General features: G+C 38.0%; 1 protein-coding gene across 2 annotated transcripts in view; it reads right to left on the bottom strand.

Annotated features, from left to right (window-relative positions):
* Positions 1–18,852, bottom strand: part of pvrl2l (PVR cell adhesion molecule related 2 like) — a 209,117-nt gene that overhangs the window by 142,211 nt on the left and 48,054 nt on the right. For both annotated transcript variants that reach the window (XM_056268403.1, XM_056268404.1), the window contains exons 2-4: positions 5,313–5,422; positions 3,738–3,981; positions 598–891 (exon numbers count right to left, since the gene is read on the bottom strand). In XM_056268403.1, the coding sequence (XP_056124378.1) occupies positions 598–891; positions 3,738–3,981; positions 5,313–5,422 (648 nt within the window). The remainder of the gene's footprint in view (positions 1–597; positions 892–3,737; positions 3,982–5,312; positions 5,423–18,852) is intronic.

Genomic DNA, 18,852 nt, shown 5'->3' with positions numbered 1-18,852 from the left:
TGTTGTTTGGCTTTTCTTTTCAGTTACAATGAATGGGAACCGAAGCTTTCAAGCTTTAAAAGGGACACAAAAAGCACTATAACTTTTGTGAAAGGCTTCTGAAGTCATACGATAGCTATGTGTGAGGAACAGACCACAATTTAAGTCTTGTATTTATTGATAATCTTCCCCCCTCCGGTTAGCTATTAACTGCTGTGACAGGAGTCAATGAACTCAAGAACCGAATCAGTCTGATTCACAAATGAATCATTCAGACCAGGGCTGCATTCGCCTCGCAAGCCTAAGGAGATTGTAGAAAATGTTGTTACAATATATTGTATGGGTAAGCCTTGATTTGTAAACTGGATCAGATTTTTTTTTTTTTAGAAAAGATCAGATTCATAAACTGAATGGTTCATTGTTACATATCTTATGAAATTCTCTCATTTTATAGCGAACTTAACAGCCCCATTCATTTTGACTGGCCAGGAAATTCTTCATAAAGTCACTCTTTGTGTTCCACCGAAGAAAAAGTCTTATGGATACAGTGAGCAAAATAATGAGAGAATTTTTATTTCGGGTGAACTGCTTCTTGCAGTGTGTATGTATGAATCTTACACTCCACCACCAGCTTCAAGTGGAAGGGTTTCGGTTCGGTCTGCGTCCTCTGATTCACCAAGCAGGTGATCTCCTTTCCGTTTTCAGCAGGTGTCGGGATCATCCGATACTCGCTCTTCACGGTCACTGTGCCGTCCATCTCGGGCACTGAAGTGTGGTTATAGCGGCCAGCAATAGCTGTAATCCAGGAGATTGTTGCCTCTGGTTTCCCTTGGGCTGCCTCACATCTTGCCACGACAACCTCAGAAGAGCCGGCTTGCACTGGGATGGCGGAAGCTGAGTTTTTGGGTTTAGCTGATGGAGAGAAAAAAAGATTTAAAAAATAGGTTACAACATGAATTTGGTTTTCAATAGCCTTTTTTATTAATCAAGTGGCGCTTGAGCTAAACAAAAAAAAGCATGCAGCAAAGCAACACAGTACTCAGACATGTCATTGACTCTTATTAATGGGATAATGTACAGGCAGCCGGTCATTTTCAAAAAATAAATGTCAACAGGGTGTTTCAAACATTCAGACCTTATTACACAGCTACTTACCAAATAAAAAACCTGAAATATTGATTGATTACATGAGAAGAAAGAGCGCAGAGTGATACAAGAGACATGAAATTAGCACAGTTATGTAGGAAACTGGATGCCAGGGACAATCTAGGACGGTCAATTATAGAGGTCATTATACAAACATATTTTAATCACAGAACTGAGTGGAATCACGCATATCAGAGAACTGTGTAATAATGCGTTTTTCAGTGCCTGATTCTGACATCAATGTTCCTGATGGCCAAGGAGGAGCTCAAATGTTAAAGACAAATGGTGGCAACCAAACGTAAAACTGTTTGTTTGATTATTATTATCATTGTTTGTTTGATAATTTAATGAAAGAAAAATTAAATAGAATTAATTGAAATGATAATCTAAATTGCTAAAATTAAATAATTCTGTGGCAATTTGCATGTTTTTAAAATGTTTTAATTAAAAAACATATGTATTGCAAATATTGATTTTTATTATAAATTGTAACATGTGTATATAATATTAGCAACAAGACAATTTTGAGATTATTTAACATTTAATAAAAGTATTTACTGCAATACTGCAGCATTTTTTACACAGTTTTTTCGTAATTGTAGGGCTGAGCAAATATGGGCAGAACTCTTTAATGCCCTAGGACTCCAAAAAGCCTTTTAAAGGTATACATGTGAATTAAACGTGGCACTATGGCCTTCATCATCACAGTATGCTAATGCCTATCTAGTGCAAGGGATTTCATCAGTATGCGGATTGAGGATTGTTGGGACACTCCAGGCACGGGATGGTTCTGTCGGGAGAGACAGTCATTTGCACCTCAATGACACGTCTGTACCATTTGCTTCACAGGACATGTGCTTTCAACTACATACTGTTTATTTACTAGTGTTCTAATATGTAACTATGCCATGTTTGGTCTCATCTGACAGCTTATAAACTGAAATGAATGGTGGTGAACTTAATAGAGATATTAAAGTATCCTAATGTACAATCCAGGTACTATTGGTTAAACATGCATCGAGGAGAGTATGCTAATGTTCTTCTCCCCCTCTTGATCTGCCTCATCTTTTGGTTTCCTGTCGGTCGGTTTCTGTGTTGGTATTCCACTCATGTTTAACAATGCTTTGCTCAGGGTATGAGGAGGAAAGGTTAGTGTTGATCTGGGAGAAAGGCTTTAACCCCGCCACTCCCACACTCCATAGTGGGTAACCTCAAACTAGAAGAAAGCTAGGAGTATTTGTTACAACTAAGTTTTCTATACAGTATGTTGTTCCATTCTACTGTCTGTATATTTAAACATGTATCTTAATAAATAACTTTGTCTGCTTTAAAGGCTTTGAGAATCTTTCCTTTTATCACTGATTATGTTGAAAGCAAAAGTGATTATAACTTTCGTTATCTAAACGTTCAGGTTAAATCCTACGTTTTCCTATCAATTCTAAGAATAACAACAACTGTAATGGAGTCAGATTAATTACATTGCAGTCAGATATATGAATTATTCACGTTATCCTTCAACTGCCTTTTCGTTCCGATTATTGGCGTAAGTTTCCAGCCTTACACTTAATCCACTAAAATGAATATAAAATTTAATGAAACCAACTGGGACACAAAATAGCTGAAGCTAAATAAAATAATCACTCTGTGAAATTATACATGATTTTAAAATGTTTAAATACTGATCTTTATTATTTTTATCATTGCGCATATAAGATCATCTTACACACACACTGTGTGTGTACATATATATACTGTACACACACAGGATGTGTGTAAGATGACGTAAGATGATTATTTCAAATTAGCCAAGCACATTTAAAAGCAAGTGGTTAACAACAACAATACAAGATGAACGCCGAGTTAATGTTCTACTTGGTTTACCCAGGGGTAAACAGTGAAAGACAAACAGAGCGAAACGCTTGAACACAGCCAGCCAACATGGATAAACGGGCAGCCCTGATTCATACCATCACTCTGTCTCTGATGATAGCATTAGCTTAGTCATTCAAATGATGAATCAGGCTAATGGGTGACATTAGTGTTAAAGCAGACAGCAGAAATGCTATTGTGAGCAAAGCTAATGTAGTTTAGCACGACTCCTAACTACGCCCAGAGTAGCTAAAGATTCAGCAGTCGAAGCATCAACCTTGAGGTATGTTGTTTAGGCAGATATGTAATGAACATTTTAAACATATTTGATAGAATTTTGTTGGCAATTTAAATTAGAAAACAGTGCTTTTATTTGAATGCACTAATTATCTGGCCATTACATTTCCTAAAGACTATGTCAGCAGGCTAATTTCACACTCCCTGCTCATGTCAAGACTCAGGAGAATGAGAGCAGGGCTTCTTTAAAAGCATCTCTGATTTTAACCAAAAGGCCCAAAAAAGCGACTGGAAAGTTTGATTCATTTTCATGAATCAGTTCTTTTGAACCATATCAAATCATTGGTTGAAAACACTAATTCAATTATACTACCGGTATGTTTGCGTCAGCATTTGGCATGGAACTTTATTCTTTTTTTAAATGGTTAAATTGTCATACTTGAATCTGTCTTGTTTGCAGGAAGCATTGAAGCAGGCCTATAAATAAACACAAGTGAGTTACTTACCCAGCATGATAAGAGTGGTCGTTCCCTGCTCGTTTCCAGTGGGGTAAGTCGCGTACTCGCAGATGTACCTGCCAGCATCAGCCATCCTCAGTTTGTCGATCCTAATGGATGGGTTCTCCAGGGAGCCTTGTGTGAACTTAACTCGGCCTTCAAAATCTTTATTGGGGAAACTGGCTCCATATATGGGGTGGAATACAGCAATGTTGTGCCTGTCACCCTCAACACGCTCAAACATCCACGAAACCTACGAACCAGAAAGAAATAGGGAATTAATCCTTGCATGGCATTGCTTTAACATACAGCATGCTGCCAGCCATCTGCTTGTTGTTTAAACTCAGGATTAACCATATGGATGGCGATAACATTGGACAATTACTGGGCCTGTGCTGAACTATCACTATATCTTGCATTTCTTCAACACGTACAGATGTTTCACTGATTGCCAATAATTAATATTCATGTATGCACTGAATAACCTTGTTGTGAATTCTGCATATTTAAATATGCACTAATGTATTATTATCAAGCAGGCAGACAGATTTTATCAAAAACTGTGATGATGACTTCTGATAACCTTGAAAGCATAAGTTTAGAATGGTGCTATCATTTTTTCTGTATAAAATGTATAATCTTATCTAATTCTGGCAAATTAAAAAGCCTAATAAATTGTTTGTGCAATTTTCTCAAGAAAACCTGCATGAAAATATAATTACATATACATATATACACACACACACACACATATATACATTATATATATATATATGAGAGAGAGAGAGAGAGAGAGAGAGAGAGAGAGAGAGAGAGAGAGAGAGAGAGAGAGAGAGAGAGAGAGAGAGAGAGAGAGAGAGAGAGAGAGAGTTATTATCAGCTATCAGTAATCAGCTGGTTATCAAACTTAAAGAAATTCTCTTATGCTCACCAATGCTGTCTTTATTTGATCAAAAATACAGTAAAGCAATAATGTTAATGATTTAAAACTCCAAAAGTTTTGAAATCATTAACTTATTTTTCTATTTTATTATAATTTATTCCTGTGATCAAAGCTTAATTTTCAGGCATCATTACTCCAGTCTTCAGTGTCACATGATCCTTCAGAAATCATTCTAATATGCTGATTTGCTGCTCAAGAAACATTTCTTATTATTATCAGTGTTGGAAACAGTTGTGCTGCTTAATATTTTGTATCTTGTGGGTACATTTTTCAGTCCCCATGAGAAAAACAGTATACAAATTATACAAAATGATTTTTTTTAAATGCAAAAATGAAGAAAGTTTTCAGTGAGGGTTGCGTTTAGGTGTAGAAATGTATGGTTAGGGGATCGAATATACAGTTTGTCCAGAATAAAAATCATTGTGTCTATGCATAGTCCCCATAAAACATGGAAACCCAACATAGTGTGTGTGTGTGTACTGTATATATTTGTGTAAAATAGGATTATTCAGGATAATAGTAAAAAAAACACAGTCATTTCAATGGCAAAAAGTATCCCAATTCACCCTGTATATATGGCGACATTGGCGAGAGCCTCAAATATCTAATTTTTGACACTAATCAAACTTATCTTGTCTCACCTGTGTGAGTTTGGTGCTTCCACTGTCGGTGAACTCACAGCGCAGATTGACAGACCCATTTGGATTCGAAGTGACCTCATATTCTACTCGAACACGCTGACTCCAGACAGCTGCAAAAGAGGAAAGAGCGAAACATTAGAACTTTCCAGCATCGTAGCCTATATTAAAATGATGAAAATGAAACCCAGACATCAGACTAATATGAAACACACCACCAAAGTGACTGTAATATTCCTGGGCCTGAGCTTCCTCCGGGAAAAAATGCAGTCTTAGACTGATTAGAGCTCAGTGGCTTCACATCCATCTACTGCATGTGCAGACTGTCTCAGCATGAGACTTATCCTGCTTTGATTGCCCATAATTAAAGAAAAAAAAAAACTTGAGCTATCTCATCATCACAGCATTAATCTACACGATCACGAATATGGATCAGAGCTCGGTTGAACAAATGCATCTGAATGAGAACAATTCTAAAAGTCAAGTGAAACGTTTTACTTCTATAATGCAATGCATTCCCAAGTGAAAAATAAACGTTCAATAAAGAAAAAGTAGGGTTGCGCTTGATTTTATACATAAATAACATGATTGGATTCCATGGATGTTAACAGTTCTTCATGGAATCATTGAAGTCAAGAAAGAACCTTTATTTTTAAGAGGAAATTAACTCTTTCCCCAAGAATTATTTAAGTTGTCAGTCAGAACATGCAATATAATCAAAAGAAAAAACAGAGCCTCTGCTTTAAAAAAACATTTTAGCTTGCATTCTTTTTTTATCAACACTTGAATGTGGGTATGTTTCATAAAAAAGCATTGTTGTCAAAGACTACGCCTGGATCAGATTTAGATTGATTATCAAAACACAGATGAAGTAGGTCACTTCCATAAGCACCCCCAAAAATTCACAGTCCCATACCTCGTCCGTGTCGACATTTCATACGGTAATTTTGATTTATATGCCGTTTAATGTTTGATGATCGCGTTAGCTGTTTCTGCACTCTTTTAGAAGATGCGTAATAGCGCCCATTGTATCATAAATGACGTAAAATTTCGTAAATGATGGAAAAGCATTTGTCATAAATGACAGAAAATTCCGTCAATGGCAAGGAAAGAGTTAATAAACTAAAGGTCGTTTGATCCAGGTTCACTTTAAAAAGTTTACTTTTTATATACCACCCATAGAAATCTTTCTCATTTTTGGGGGGGAAAACAATTTAGATCTTAATTATATGTACAAATGCTTCATATTAATATGAACAGAATTTAATTGTTTTTTGCTTGTGCGCAATATAATTAGTCTTAACTTACTCAGCATCACCGACTAACACATCTCTCGGCAAATAACAGATGGATTCTGCAAAACTGAAAATGACATTACACACTTGACTTGTAAGTAATTAAGTGCGCAAATAATTAAAAATCATCATTAAAATGACGTTTCTGCTGCTTTTAAAACAATTCTGCCCTTCAACATAACAGCCAACTGAGCCAAGTGATCAAAACTTTATAGTGGGAGGCTAAAGCCTATAAAAGAAAATGATTGCACATTTATTAGCGCAATAAAAACAAACCTGTGATTCTATAACCCGATACGAGTTGTTCTGCAGTCTGCATCACACTGATGGTAAACTGACACTGCATTGCAGTCTCAGCCATAGCACTTTTAAAGTGCTTTCCTTCTGCATTTGAACATTTTGACCCGGTAGCCATGATCCCAGACAGTGATCTTTGTGTCGGCACAGCATTCACTTATGGAAGATTGCAAAGTTCAACTTTTTCAAAACTCGCTCGCTTTCTCTTTGCTTTCACGTTTTCTCACCCGGCCGTATACAAAGGCAGGTTAAAATAAACAACCCGTGTTTTGACTCGGGTAGTCCGTCGACTCCAGCGAGCTCCTGTGGAGACAGAAGCGAGAGACCTCCAGCTCAGAGCTCTAGGAGTCAAAGGCCAGCGAACAGCATGAGAGCTGCTCCATATATACTGATGGAATAAGGAACGGCTCAGTGCTCACAAACACACACACATTCACAAGCAGCTGCATTTGACAATCTACAGAAACATCAGCACACTCTAAAGACAGACCTCAAATTGCATGTACCCCAGAGAGGATTAAATAAATCTATCAAATACAGGGTTGCGGCCACATAAAATGATACATAAACAGAGCTGGATTCTGTTATAGAAACGCAAAGCATTCTCCTCTTAAGCTATAACCCCTTCGCCACATTGAAAGGATCCAACTCGGTTTATGTTCCACAAAGGCATTAAATTGATATGACCTCAGGTTCGCAAACCTCCCTTAAATCAGATCTGTTACCTAACACCGACTGAAAGGTATACGACACACTTACAGAAGATGCCAAATACTTGTACTGTAATGTGTCTGTATTAAAAACCCTTAGGCTCAATGACTTAAGCTTGAGTTCATCCATGATTGTGTCAAAACACAATTTATATTGCAAATACGCCACAAGGGGTGCTAAAGCATCCATTAGCAAAAACTGCTTTCGTCTATGGTCAGTTTTTCCTTCAAGTCAAGGACTGCCATTGTGCAACAGTTTGAAGAAAATCTTGCTGAACAGCTTTAAGTTAGTTACATTGCCATGTTTACCTGGCTGATTTACCTGAATAGCATCGAATAGATGTGGTTTAATGGCACAGACACTTTAAGGAAATTCCATATACGCACCATTAAGCATTCTAATGATGTTTATATCTGTCACAATAATGCAAGGACGCATATTAGACCAGGTACAAACTTTACACAAAGACAACCATGCAGAAAAACAGCCATAAAGCAGTGTTTGTTAAGGCCACTATAGCACCCCTTGTGGAGAGACTGAGAATGCAATGAAGTGCCACATTTGAAGAAAGCACAATGCACAAAATCGAGCTTGCACGACTAAAAGTAGGCTAGTTGCACGCATGCACTTGTGTAGATTATGTTTCGGGCCATGGTACATACAACGACAATGCACTGCACATTTATATTGCTACAAATCATTTCTATTTCAAATAAATGTAAACTTTGTTCGTCAAAGAAAATTTTTAAATATTAAGAGATGCATGTTTCTTGAGCAGAAAATCAGCATATTTCTGGAGGATCATGTGACACTGAAGACTGGAGTAATGGAAAAGAAAAGAAAAGAAAAAAGCTTCTATACTGGCATCTATGGGTCAATGAAGAACCTTTAACATCAATGGAACGTTTCAATTGAAAAAACAGTTCTTTAGTGGAAAAAGGTTCTTTAGATCATTAAAATGGTTCTTTTAAGAGCTGATGACTGAACGATTCTTTGGGGAGCCAAAAATGCTTCTTCAGTGGAATTGTTGCAAAAAAACAACAACTTTTGGAAACTTTATTTTAAGGATGTGTATATTTTTTAATTGTAATAATATTTCACAATATTACTATTTTTACTGTATTTTTGAGCATAAGAAACTTTCTTTCAAAAACTTTTAAAAGACCCCAAACTTCTGAACAGCTTTGGTAGTGTATGTAAATGTTTACGCATAGTTGTTCAACACAATTTATGTCTCTTGACAGTTTCTATATACAGACATTATAAAGATTTATATGGACTTTATATAGAAAGACAATATTAAATAATATCTTGTCATAGAAGCCAATTTCCCTTTAGCTTTTTTTATGTACTACTAATTTTATATAGATTCATTTTCATCTAAACTTTTCATTCTCATTACAAGAACTGCTGCTGTATCGCTATTTGTATTTGACAAATAATCTTTGACTAATGCATTTGTTCTGGGTATTTACATTTAGGTTCCAATTAACATGCCATTCATGCGAGGATAGAGGTATGCGAAGGTATGCACATATCCCAGTCAGTGTGCTTAGTGCACGTCCGTATCCAGGGCTCTCATGTCAAGAAGTGTGTGTTTTCACTAGGCGAGGAGCTGCGTGTGACTCAATGTAGCAGAATTCCCCCTGAAGGTACACAATGGCCTGTCAGACCAGCTCTGTGGTATAAGAAACAGAAACACAAAGCATTTATTCACTCACCTCGCTCCCTTTACCTCTCTCTCTCGCTCAGCTCCGCTCCTCTTTTGTTTCCTTCTATCTTTGGCTCATAACTCTATTTCCCTCTCTCCCTCTTCCTCCATACACATCAACAAATGAGTCATCGGGTGGAATGTAGTTGTACGATGTTTTAGTCATTCGTTTTTCATAGGGTCAATGAAAGAACGCCATGGGTTCAAAAAGAAGGAAAAAATGAGAACAATAAAGAAAAGAACCAACATGGATCAAATATCTGTCTCATTTGCATGCATACCCAGCATGCTTCACCCCCTTCCTTTGTGTTCAAGTGTTTCTGTTCATATTCCTGTACTGATCTACTATTTGCACTGGTTTTAATACCTCTGAAACAGTCGGGGTGTCTGCGCACTGCTGATACGCTTTACTTAAGGATGACAAACGAACCAAAGGACCGCAACAGGCTCTTCAATAAAACACAAACACATTTAAGGGGCAGAAGCAATTTACCAAAAGCACATAAGCTTGCTTTATGAACTCAATGCAAAGCTCATCGGTGCTTAAATAACGTGTGAAATTCACCTCAGAGTCATTAATATATTCATATATACGCACCGCAGGGATGACTCTGCCCTGGGGCGTTACCTATTTGCACACTAACTAGCATAAATGTTTAATTTTAGGTATATATTTAGGTGTAACTTTAAAGGATTACTTCCCCCAGTAATTAAAATTTCTGTCACTATTTACTCGCCCTAAAGCCATTCCGTACAACTTTCTTTCCTCCGTGGAGGATTTGATCAATCTTAGGGTGTATTCACACCAGGAAAGTCCGATAGTTCACTTGCTTTGGTCCGGACCAAATAATTTTTTATAAAAAAATTTTTTGGTACGGTTCGCTTTCACACTGCTCTTTTTGCAAGTGAACCAAAAATTTGTCAACAAAACCACACGTGTGCTAAGGTCGTCCATTCATTGGACAAGGATTCTCAAGTAGGGAAATCAGGAAGTGCAAAAAAGGCTCAGCATGGAGATATTTCGTACTCCAATGTTTGTTATTTTACTAATTTTGTGTTATTCTGTACAAATGCAATTGAAGAAACTGCGCAGAAGACGGATAAGGTATAAAGTTTTGATTCAAAGAGAGGGGCTATGTTCACACATTCAAATAATGAGAATCTTATTGTATATAGGCTACTGCTAACAAGTGCTGTCAATGTTAACGATTGCGATTTAAGTTTGTCCAGTTTAATGCAGCGTCATCCTTGTATTGTAACTATCGTTACATTATATGAACTGCAAAAGCTTTTTTTGCATCTATGCGCGATTAGACTAAAGAGAACGCGCTGTATGTGAATGTCCTGATGCACACACTCATTCATTCATTCCATTCCAATGACGCGCAGAAAGACGCACAACAGTATCGTGTGGCCAGACAGCGCGCCGGAATGGAATTCTCTTTCGCACTTAAACAACAATAACACAAACCATTATGCCAAAATCTCCGTCTACGGAAGCCTTTTAACTCAAAGGCGCAGTGCTTTCTTGCAATTGGGTCGGTTCATGTTCACACCGTAAACGAACCGAACCAGAGTTCGTTTGGAACCGTACCGAGACCACCTCTTCTGCTGGGTCTCGGTTCGGTTGTTTGGTCCGCACCCGAGTTCGATTGCTGTATTCACACCTGCCCAAAAGGTCCGCACCAAGGGGGGAAACGAACTAGAGTTCGATTCAATCGAACCAAACAAGGCAGGTGTGAATACACCCTTAAATTGTAACTGCTCCAAAAAAAACAACCAATATGTAATCGATGAAGACTGAAGCTATTAAACTTCAAAAAGCAAAAAGAATCATTAAACTGTCCATATGACTCATGCATTACATTTTAAGTTTTCTGAAGCCATACGATAGCTTTAAAATAGTAGGACTGTTCATGAATTCACAAAAGAGGTAGAAATGTCCAGTTTGTACTGTATCAAATCTATTTTTGACCAGAGCTGGCGCCAGTGAAGCACTGAAGAGTCCGAAGAAACGAAAGGAAATAAAAACACATAAAAAGCAAAATTTCCTAGGCCAACATTTTCAAAACTTCGACTCATCTATATCAATGAAGCGGGAAGTTTGTGTGTCAAATGTGCCAATCAAAATGTGACTTTGTTAAACAGACTGGCCTCAAAAATGACATTTCTCTCATCATTTACTCACCCTCAAGTTCCAAACCTGTATGAATTTCTTTCTTCTGCTGAACATAAAAGAAGATATTTTGAAGAATACGGGTAACCAAACAGTTGATGGGCCCCTTGACTTCCATTGTATTTTTTTTTCCATACTAGTATGGAAGTCAATAAGGTCCATCAACTGTTTGGTTATAAACATTTTTGCAATGCAGTGCCACATTAAATGGGTACATTTTTGGGTGAACTATCCTCTTAACTAAAATGTTGCTATAGTAGCCAAATATTAAAGGGTTAGTTCACCCAAAAATTCACCATAGGCTGCTAGGTAATTGTATCTGCCAGCCCAGAAAAGTTAGTACAGACATCGTTAAAATAGTCCAAGTGACTACAGTGGCTCAACCTTAAGTTTATCAAGCGACGAGAATACTTTTAGTGCGCAAAAATAAATAAAATTATTCAACTATTAATTTTGCATGCCGAGAACTGAGAAGACGTTCATGATCATTTGATGGGAAAGTGTGAAAGGTAAGCCATTCATTTTACGGCATTGGTAAGGCATTTTTACGTTTTCTCGTTGTTTTCTCGCAATTCGAATGCACACTTTAGAACCATTGTAAACACTACATCGAGACCCATCTGCGTCTTCTTCTCAGTTCTCGCGCATGCGTTGTGGCGCTCTCGTGAACTCGCGTCAGAGGCCCACAGAGAAGAAAATTAATAGTTGAATAAAGTCGTTATTTTTGTTTGTTTTTTTGCGCACTAAAAGTATTCTCGTCGCTTGATAAACTTAAGGTTGAGCCACTGTAGTCACTTGGACAATTTTAACGATGTCTTTACTAACTTTTCTGGGCCGGCAGATGCAATTACCTAGCAGCCTATGAGGGAGTGAGACAGCTCTCAGATTTCATCAAAAACATCTTAATTTGTGTTTCGAAGATGAACGAAAGTCTTACGGGGTTGGAACAACATGAGGGTGAGTAATTACTGACATAATTTTCATTTTTGGGTGAACTTTAACGCAAGAAAGCTTATGGTAAATGTGTTTTTTCTAAACAGTCTATTCCATTTCATCATTAAAATCCATTTTCACATTCATCTTGACTGAGGGGGCAGGATAGTCAGGGTGTTGCGCCGTCCCCGTTTTCGACTTTGATTTTTCAATGAATTGATTGATTCTGTTCAGAAAATCAGTGTGAATGCTATGAATCAGATGAATCCACTTCAAGTCCACTAATTCAATCCAGACACAGAGTTGAAAAGCTCAATGCAGGGGAAGATTTGTCAGTGACTAATCAAATACATTTCTAATATCCACCCCTCTCACAAAAGTTATCACATGACTTCTGAACACTTGGGACATCAACCTTATTTTTCATCATGGAAGCAAGTAATTTCCTGTGAATGTGCGAGACTTCCGATTCATATTGCCACTATAGGTAAACAACTAAAAAGTAAATGGTAAAGCTATTTACACTACAAATCAGTGTGTTTATGTTTAGTATAAAGTATGAAAACAACTACCAGTTTGCCAAACACAAACATTAAACGGCATTACGGACAATTTTGTACAGCTAAAATAACTGGAAGCAGCTGACACTGGAGCACACATTCATGTAAAAAATAAAAAAATAATGTGGATACTAGTGCATGAGTAGTATTGGCTACTACTACACAATGCTGTTATGGTGCTTTTGCATCCTTATCCATTAGAGTCTTCAAAATCCTTGTGTGTTCCCCAGAAGAAAGTCAAGTATTCCTTTTGCCATTTGAAAACACCACACAAATTGAATGGAGGTTTGAGCCAACTAAACAATATTTGGATTGTCTTTTTCAGTATGCCGTATTTCACACCATATTTTGAGCAATGCTTCCTTGAAAAAAAATGTCATTGACAACAGAAATAATTTAACTGACAAGGCCATAATACACATTCAAGAACTTGTCAGTTCAGCCTGTTTTCAAATACTTCTTTCATTATCAAAAAAAATTCTACTTGCACTAAGCCTCAATTTCTTTTCTCTCCCAGACGTCCTTGTCTTTCTAAAGTCACATGATGCACAAACTAACCACATTTAAGGGGAAAAAGACATTTACCAAACCACACATGCTTGCTGTAGGCTACATACTTACGGAAAAGCTCTCTTTATCGTTTGTTGATGTCAAAACCACTGAACTAAAAAAATAAATAGGTATACCAATCAGGGATTGACTGTTCAGTCTGCTGTGTAATGAAATATCTTCACATTATCAGCAGCTTTATCTACATTCCTCTCAGCCAGCCTCAACTCTCCTACCGTGCGCGCGAGACAGGGACGCGCGTCGACTTCTGAGGGTTCTAGCGGCTTCCCCGAGGTCAATCGTGAACGGTGAAGTATTTCTAGAACTCGTTAGCTATTGAGCCCGTTCCACACGTGTATGTGTAAAAGCCTCAAAGACGCTAACGGAGGCGTTGGACCACGGGGTGAGAATGGAAAATAATTAGCACAGTGAGAGTGCGACATGAGGGCACGCAGCACGCGCTTTTAGAATCTCACAGGAATGTGTTTCTTCCCGCCGCCCGAGTGACCGTTATACGAGTTTGAATCTCGGATGAAGTCTCTCAGTTTTATTATAATGACTCCGGTAAAATAAGGCATTCCTTAAAGTCCCCCCGTGGTGAAAATCAAGCTTTTAATGTTGTTTATGTCTATGTGGTGTTTTTTTAAAAATATGCTTTAAGACAAACAATGTGCAAATTCATAACTTAACACCACTGCGGAGTATTTTCTCCTTAAAACTGCTGGGGGCCAAAGACAGTCTCAAAAACGCGTTTGTCGTGTCTCTGATGATGTCACAAACTACATTGTAACCAATCAGTTCAACGTGTGATCGTCAAGGTGTGGGTCTCTGAGCTAGTGTGAGGTGTGGAGGCGGGGCTAATTTGCATATTCATAGAACAGCGTATACTAAATGAGGCAAGGGTGACTAATTTGGTAGCCCTATTCGGACGGGATTAATTTAAGGGTAGATGGATGTAATTTTACCACAGGACAACTGTTAATGCCAATTCGCACGGGATAAGATATCTCAGTAAAACTAGCAGAAGTGGGAGGTGTAACTCGATTTGCGCATAGACTAACGCTACTTTTGCGTCATCGAAGGGTAACGCCCCCTTTTGGGGGAAAACGAACGGATTCCCCTGAGAACAGAACTCGCTCTAGATCTGCTAAGTTTCTTGATAGCAAAAATGGCACAAACTTAAATAAGCTACTGGATACGGGGTTACAGAGGTGTCCCTTTGAAATGGTCAAAAACTGGATTAATGACCCACGCAGTGGCCAAATATGGACTATTCAGACATCTAACGTTACCACTATCTCGTGGAATCACCAAGTAACGTTAAGTAACGTTAGCCTATTTTTTTTTGTCATTAACACTCACAGTATGACAAACTACGATGAGGCCATGTCACTTGGATCATATTTAACTTGATTTAAGCTATTGACATAGTTTTGTTGTCGACTAGCTATACTAGTTACTAGTTAGAAAGACGAAGCTGCTAGCAGCTAACGTTACGTGATTAGCTCTCACTAGGCACGCTTAGTTTGTCATACTGTAGCACGCTAAGGTTTAGTTTGTCATACTGTGAGTGTTAATGACAAAAAAAATAGGCTAACGTTACTTACTTGGTGATTCCACGAGATAGTGGTAACGTTAGATGTCTGAATAGTCCATATTGGGCCACTGCGTGGGTCATTCATCCAGTTTTCGACCATTTCAAAGGGACACCTCTGTAACCCCGTATCCAGTAGCTTATTGCCGCTCACGGTCCTCGGCCGGCAAAGAGAGTGTGTATGTTTGTGCCATTTTTGAAGAAACTTAGCAGATCTAGAGCGAGTTCTGTTCTCGGGGGAATCCGTTTGTTTTCCCCCAAAAAGGGGCGTTACCCTTCGATGACGCAAAAGTAGCGTTGGTCTATTGCCGTCAACCTCCCATCATCATGTGGTATTACGTTGCTTCCTGATATCACGTGCGCAAACACATATAACCTATATTTATACATAAACCAGTTATGTCTGGTCGAACGATGTATTAATTAATTTCAGATTGGATTGTGTTGGTAATAGACACTTAACTAATGCTAAAAGATGTTTCGTGCCTCTAACAAGTGCTTTCTATCTTCTTTCTGATGTATGTGGAAAACACTTGTATTGAGTTTTGCCAGACTTGTCCTAGCGTCTAGAACTGAATGCTTTTTCAAGCGTCTCCATACTTGGAAAAATTGCGGAAAACTACTTTTAAACACTAAATGACAACATATTTATGTACATATTTACAGCAGGATTAGTATTACCTGAGGTAATTTTTCCGGACCTTTTTACTGAAGGTAAAAGTCGCCGTAAACTTCACTGACATTTTCCGTAATGATTACTGAGATGGCACATTCGGAAAATCACCTAGAAGATCTGGTAATTATTACTTTACCCCACCTCTACATGTTAAACTAGTCCCGTCCGAATAGGGCTAAAGATTAGTTAACTTAAAGGGTTTGTTCACCCAAAAAATGAAACTTCTCTGAGTGAGTTCACATAGTGTAACAGCGCAGCGCTTCTGTGTTGTACGTCAGAATGTAGGCTCACTATTGGCCGATGCTGGTCATGAGTGTGATCCGTGTGACATACAACACAGAAGCGCTGCGCTGTTACACTATGTGAACTCACTCATAGGCCCACAGAGAAGAAAATGATTAGTTGAATATTTTGGGGGGGTTTTGCGCACAAAAAGTATTCTCGTCACTTGATAAACTTATGGTTGAGCCACTGTAGTCACTTAGACTATTTCAACGATGTTTTTACTAACTTTTCTGGACCGGCAAGTTTCAATTACAATAGAAGCCTATGGAGGAGTGAGCCAGCTCTCAGATTTCATCAAAAATATCTTAATTTGTGTTCCGAAGATGAACGAAAGTCTTACGGGGTTGGAACAACATGAGGGTGAGTAATTACAGACTGACAGAATTTTCATTTTTGGGTGAACTAACCCTTTAAGGGATAAAATTATTGACTACAGGGGGACTTTAAAGGGACACACTGTAATTTTCTCCTCATTAAAAAGTTTTACACCAAGTAGGCCTACTTTTGAAAAACATGATTAATGACCAATACAACTAGTTCTGCCTCAATAACTCCCCTGAAACTGGCCTTTCTTCACTTGTGGAATAAATAAATCATTCATCAGGGCAAATAGATTCTCTACAATGTAAACTAATGGTCAGAAACTTGGTGTCGATACGATTTTTTAATGTTTTTAAAGTATCTTATGCTCACCAAGGCTGCCTAAATAAAAATAGTCAAAACAGTAATATTGTGAAATATTTTTTAAATACCCGTTTTCTATTGTAATACATTTTAAAATGTAATTTATTCCTGAGATGGCAAAGCTTAATTTTATGTATCATTACTCCAGTCTTCAGAGTCACATGATCCTTGAGAAATCATTCTAATATGCTCAAGAAACATTTCTTATTATCAATTTTGATTATCGATGCTGCTTAATCGAAAATGTTTTACAGTTTTTCCGGATTCTTTGATGGATGAAAAGTTCAAAAGAACAGCATTTAAGAAATCTTTGTAAATGCCTTTACTGTCACTTTTGACCAGTTTAACAGATTGTTGAATACAAGTATTTTTATCGTTGAATAAAATTAGCAATTAATTTTTTTTTTAAATAGCGTGATGCAACAGTGTCATTGAAAGTCAAACCCTGCCATATCGACACATTAAAACAAAATAAACAAAAATACTGAGTTGCACCTTAAATAATTAACTAATTAATTTAATATTTCCATCATATTTGTAACAAAATGTAGAAGAACTATAGTGGACAGACAACAACACATAAACCAGTATCAAAACTGTGTGGCTCTAAACTGCACTCAAGCACTTAATTTTTTACAGTTCACATTAGAGCCTCCACATTTAAAATAATTGTATGCTATAAAATAGCATTTAAACTCATTAAAAATGCATATAGTTTTACACTGCATAAAATAAACAAGTGTAGTAAAGCTAAAGGCCAAATGAGGACGTATACGCTTCCATAAATAAAGAGCCACCGATGAGCTGTAACAGCAGTTTAACTGAGTAATAATTACAAATTATGTAACCTGACTGATTTAAAAGGTTCCTACCAATGTTTCAACCAAACCTATGGCCTTTATATGAATAAGTACAGTTCTTTAGGAAGGAAATGCAAAATAATAATGGGAACCAACCCATACTGTCTCCTATACGTGCTGTATGTGACGACGCAAGTTATTTTCCGACAGTAAGGTGAGTTATAATCTTTAATCTCCAAATGGCCCGGAGGTGTAAAAGGTCACTGTGGAAGCAGAGGGGAAGAGGGCATGAGGTGAAGAAAGGGAGGCGCTGGAGTTTGAAGGCAGGCTGTGATGGGAAAGTAGCGAGTAGAGCTTGTTATAATCCGGGTGTGAAAACATACGCGTACTCACTCGTGAACCGAATGACCCCGGTGTTCCCTGCAGGCACGACGATGGTATCCATGCCCTAATAAAGAAGACCTTGAATGTGTGTGTGTGTGTGTGTGTGTGTTGATCATCGCACACACCTCCAGCTCACTGAATCCATTAGCTTTGCTGATTGTGTGATTGGAGCAAAATGGCCACTGAGAGGAATTATGTAAAGGTGGCCCGGCTCACCTCTCTTTATATCCGTCCCTCTCTGGTACTTTTCTTTTTATTCTCTTCATTTCGACCATCCTTTACAGCTCTGAAGTTCTCACTCTGTTGAATGTGAAATCGTGAAACTAATTCCATCGACGGCGCTTTATACCCTCGCCGGCTCGCCCTCCCTCTACTGTCTCTCACTACCTAGTAATCTTCTATCCTTTATAAACCCACTCTGTTTCTGTGTCTCTCACTCACACACCCCCTGTCAAACGTACGCCAGGGGACACACCCTCATCCAGACATAAAACACTAGCTCGGAGTGAGCACACACCGCCTAAAGCTGTGTGTTCCCTCTCAGACATCAAGCAGATCTTTTCTCCTTCTTGATCACATCTCCTGCATCTTTATTTTCCCTCCTCCCGTCCCTTTTTTTTCAAGGTCACCTTGTGTCTTCCTCTCAACCATCCCTCCATATTTCTCTCTCTTTCATCTATATAGTTCCTCTATTCATGCCTGTCTACCTGCATCTCCTTTCCGCATCTCAATTTTTTGATTCTTTTCACTTTCACTTCACTTTCATTTCACTTTATGGTTCATTCTTTTATCTTTTGTTAGCTTTGCGCCTTTCATCCTCGGCCTGCTAAGATAGCCCTTTTCTCTAAAACAGGAAGTGTGCCATTAGGTTTCCATGCGACTAAGTGG

This window comes from Rhinichthys klamathensis, unplaced genomic scaffold (assembly GCF_029890125.1).
Source record: "Rhinichthys klamathensis goyatoka isolate OS25496 unplaced genomic scaffold, OSU_Roscu_1.1 h1tg000271l_1, whole genome shotgun sequence".
NCBI lineage: Eukaryota > Metazoa > Chordata > Actinopteri > Cypriniformes > Leuciscidae > Rhinichthys > Rhinichthys klamathensis.
The sequence above is the reverse complement of the archived record's forward strand: the minus strand, read 5'-3'. Positions and strand labels throughout refer to the sequence as shown.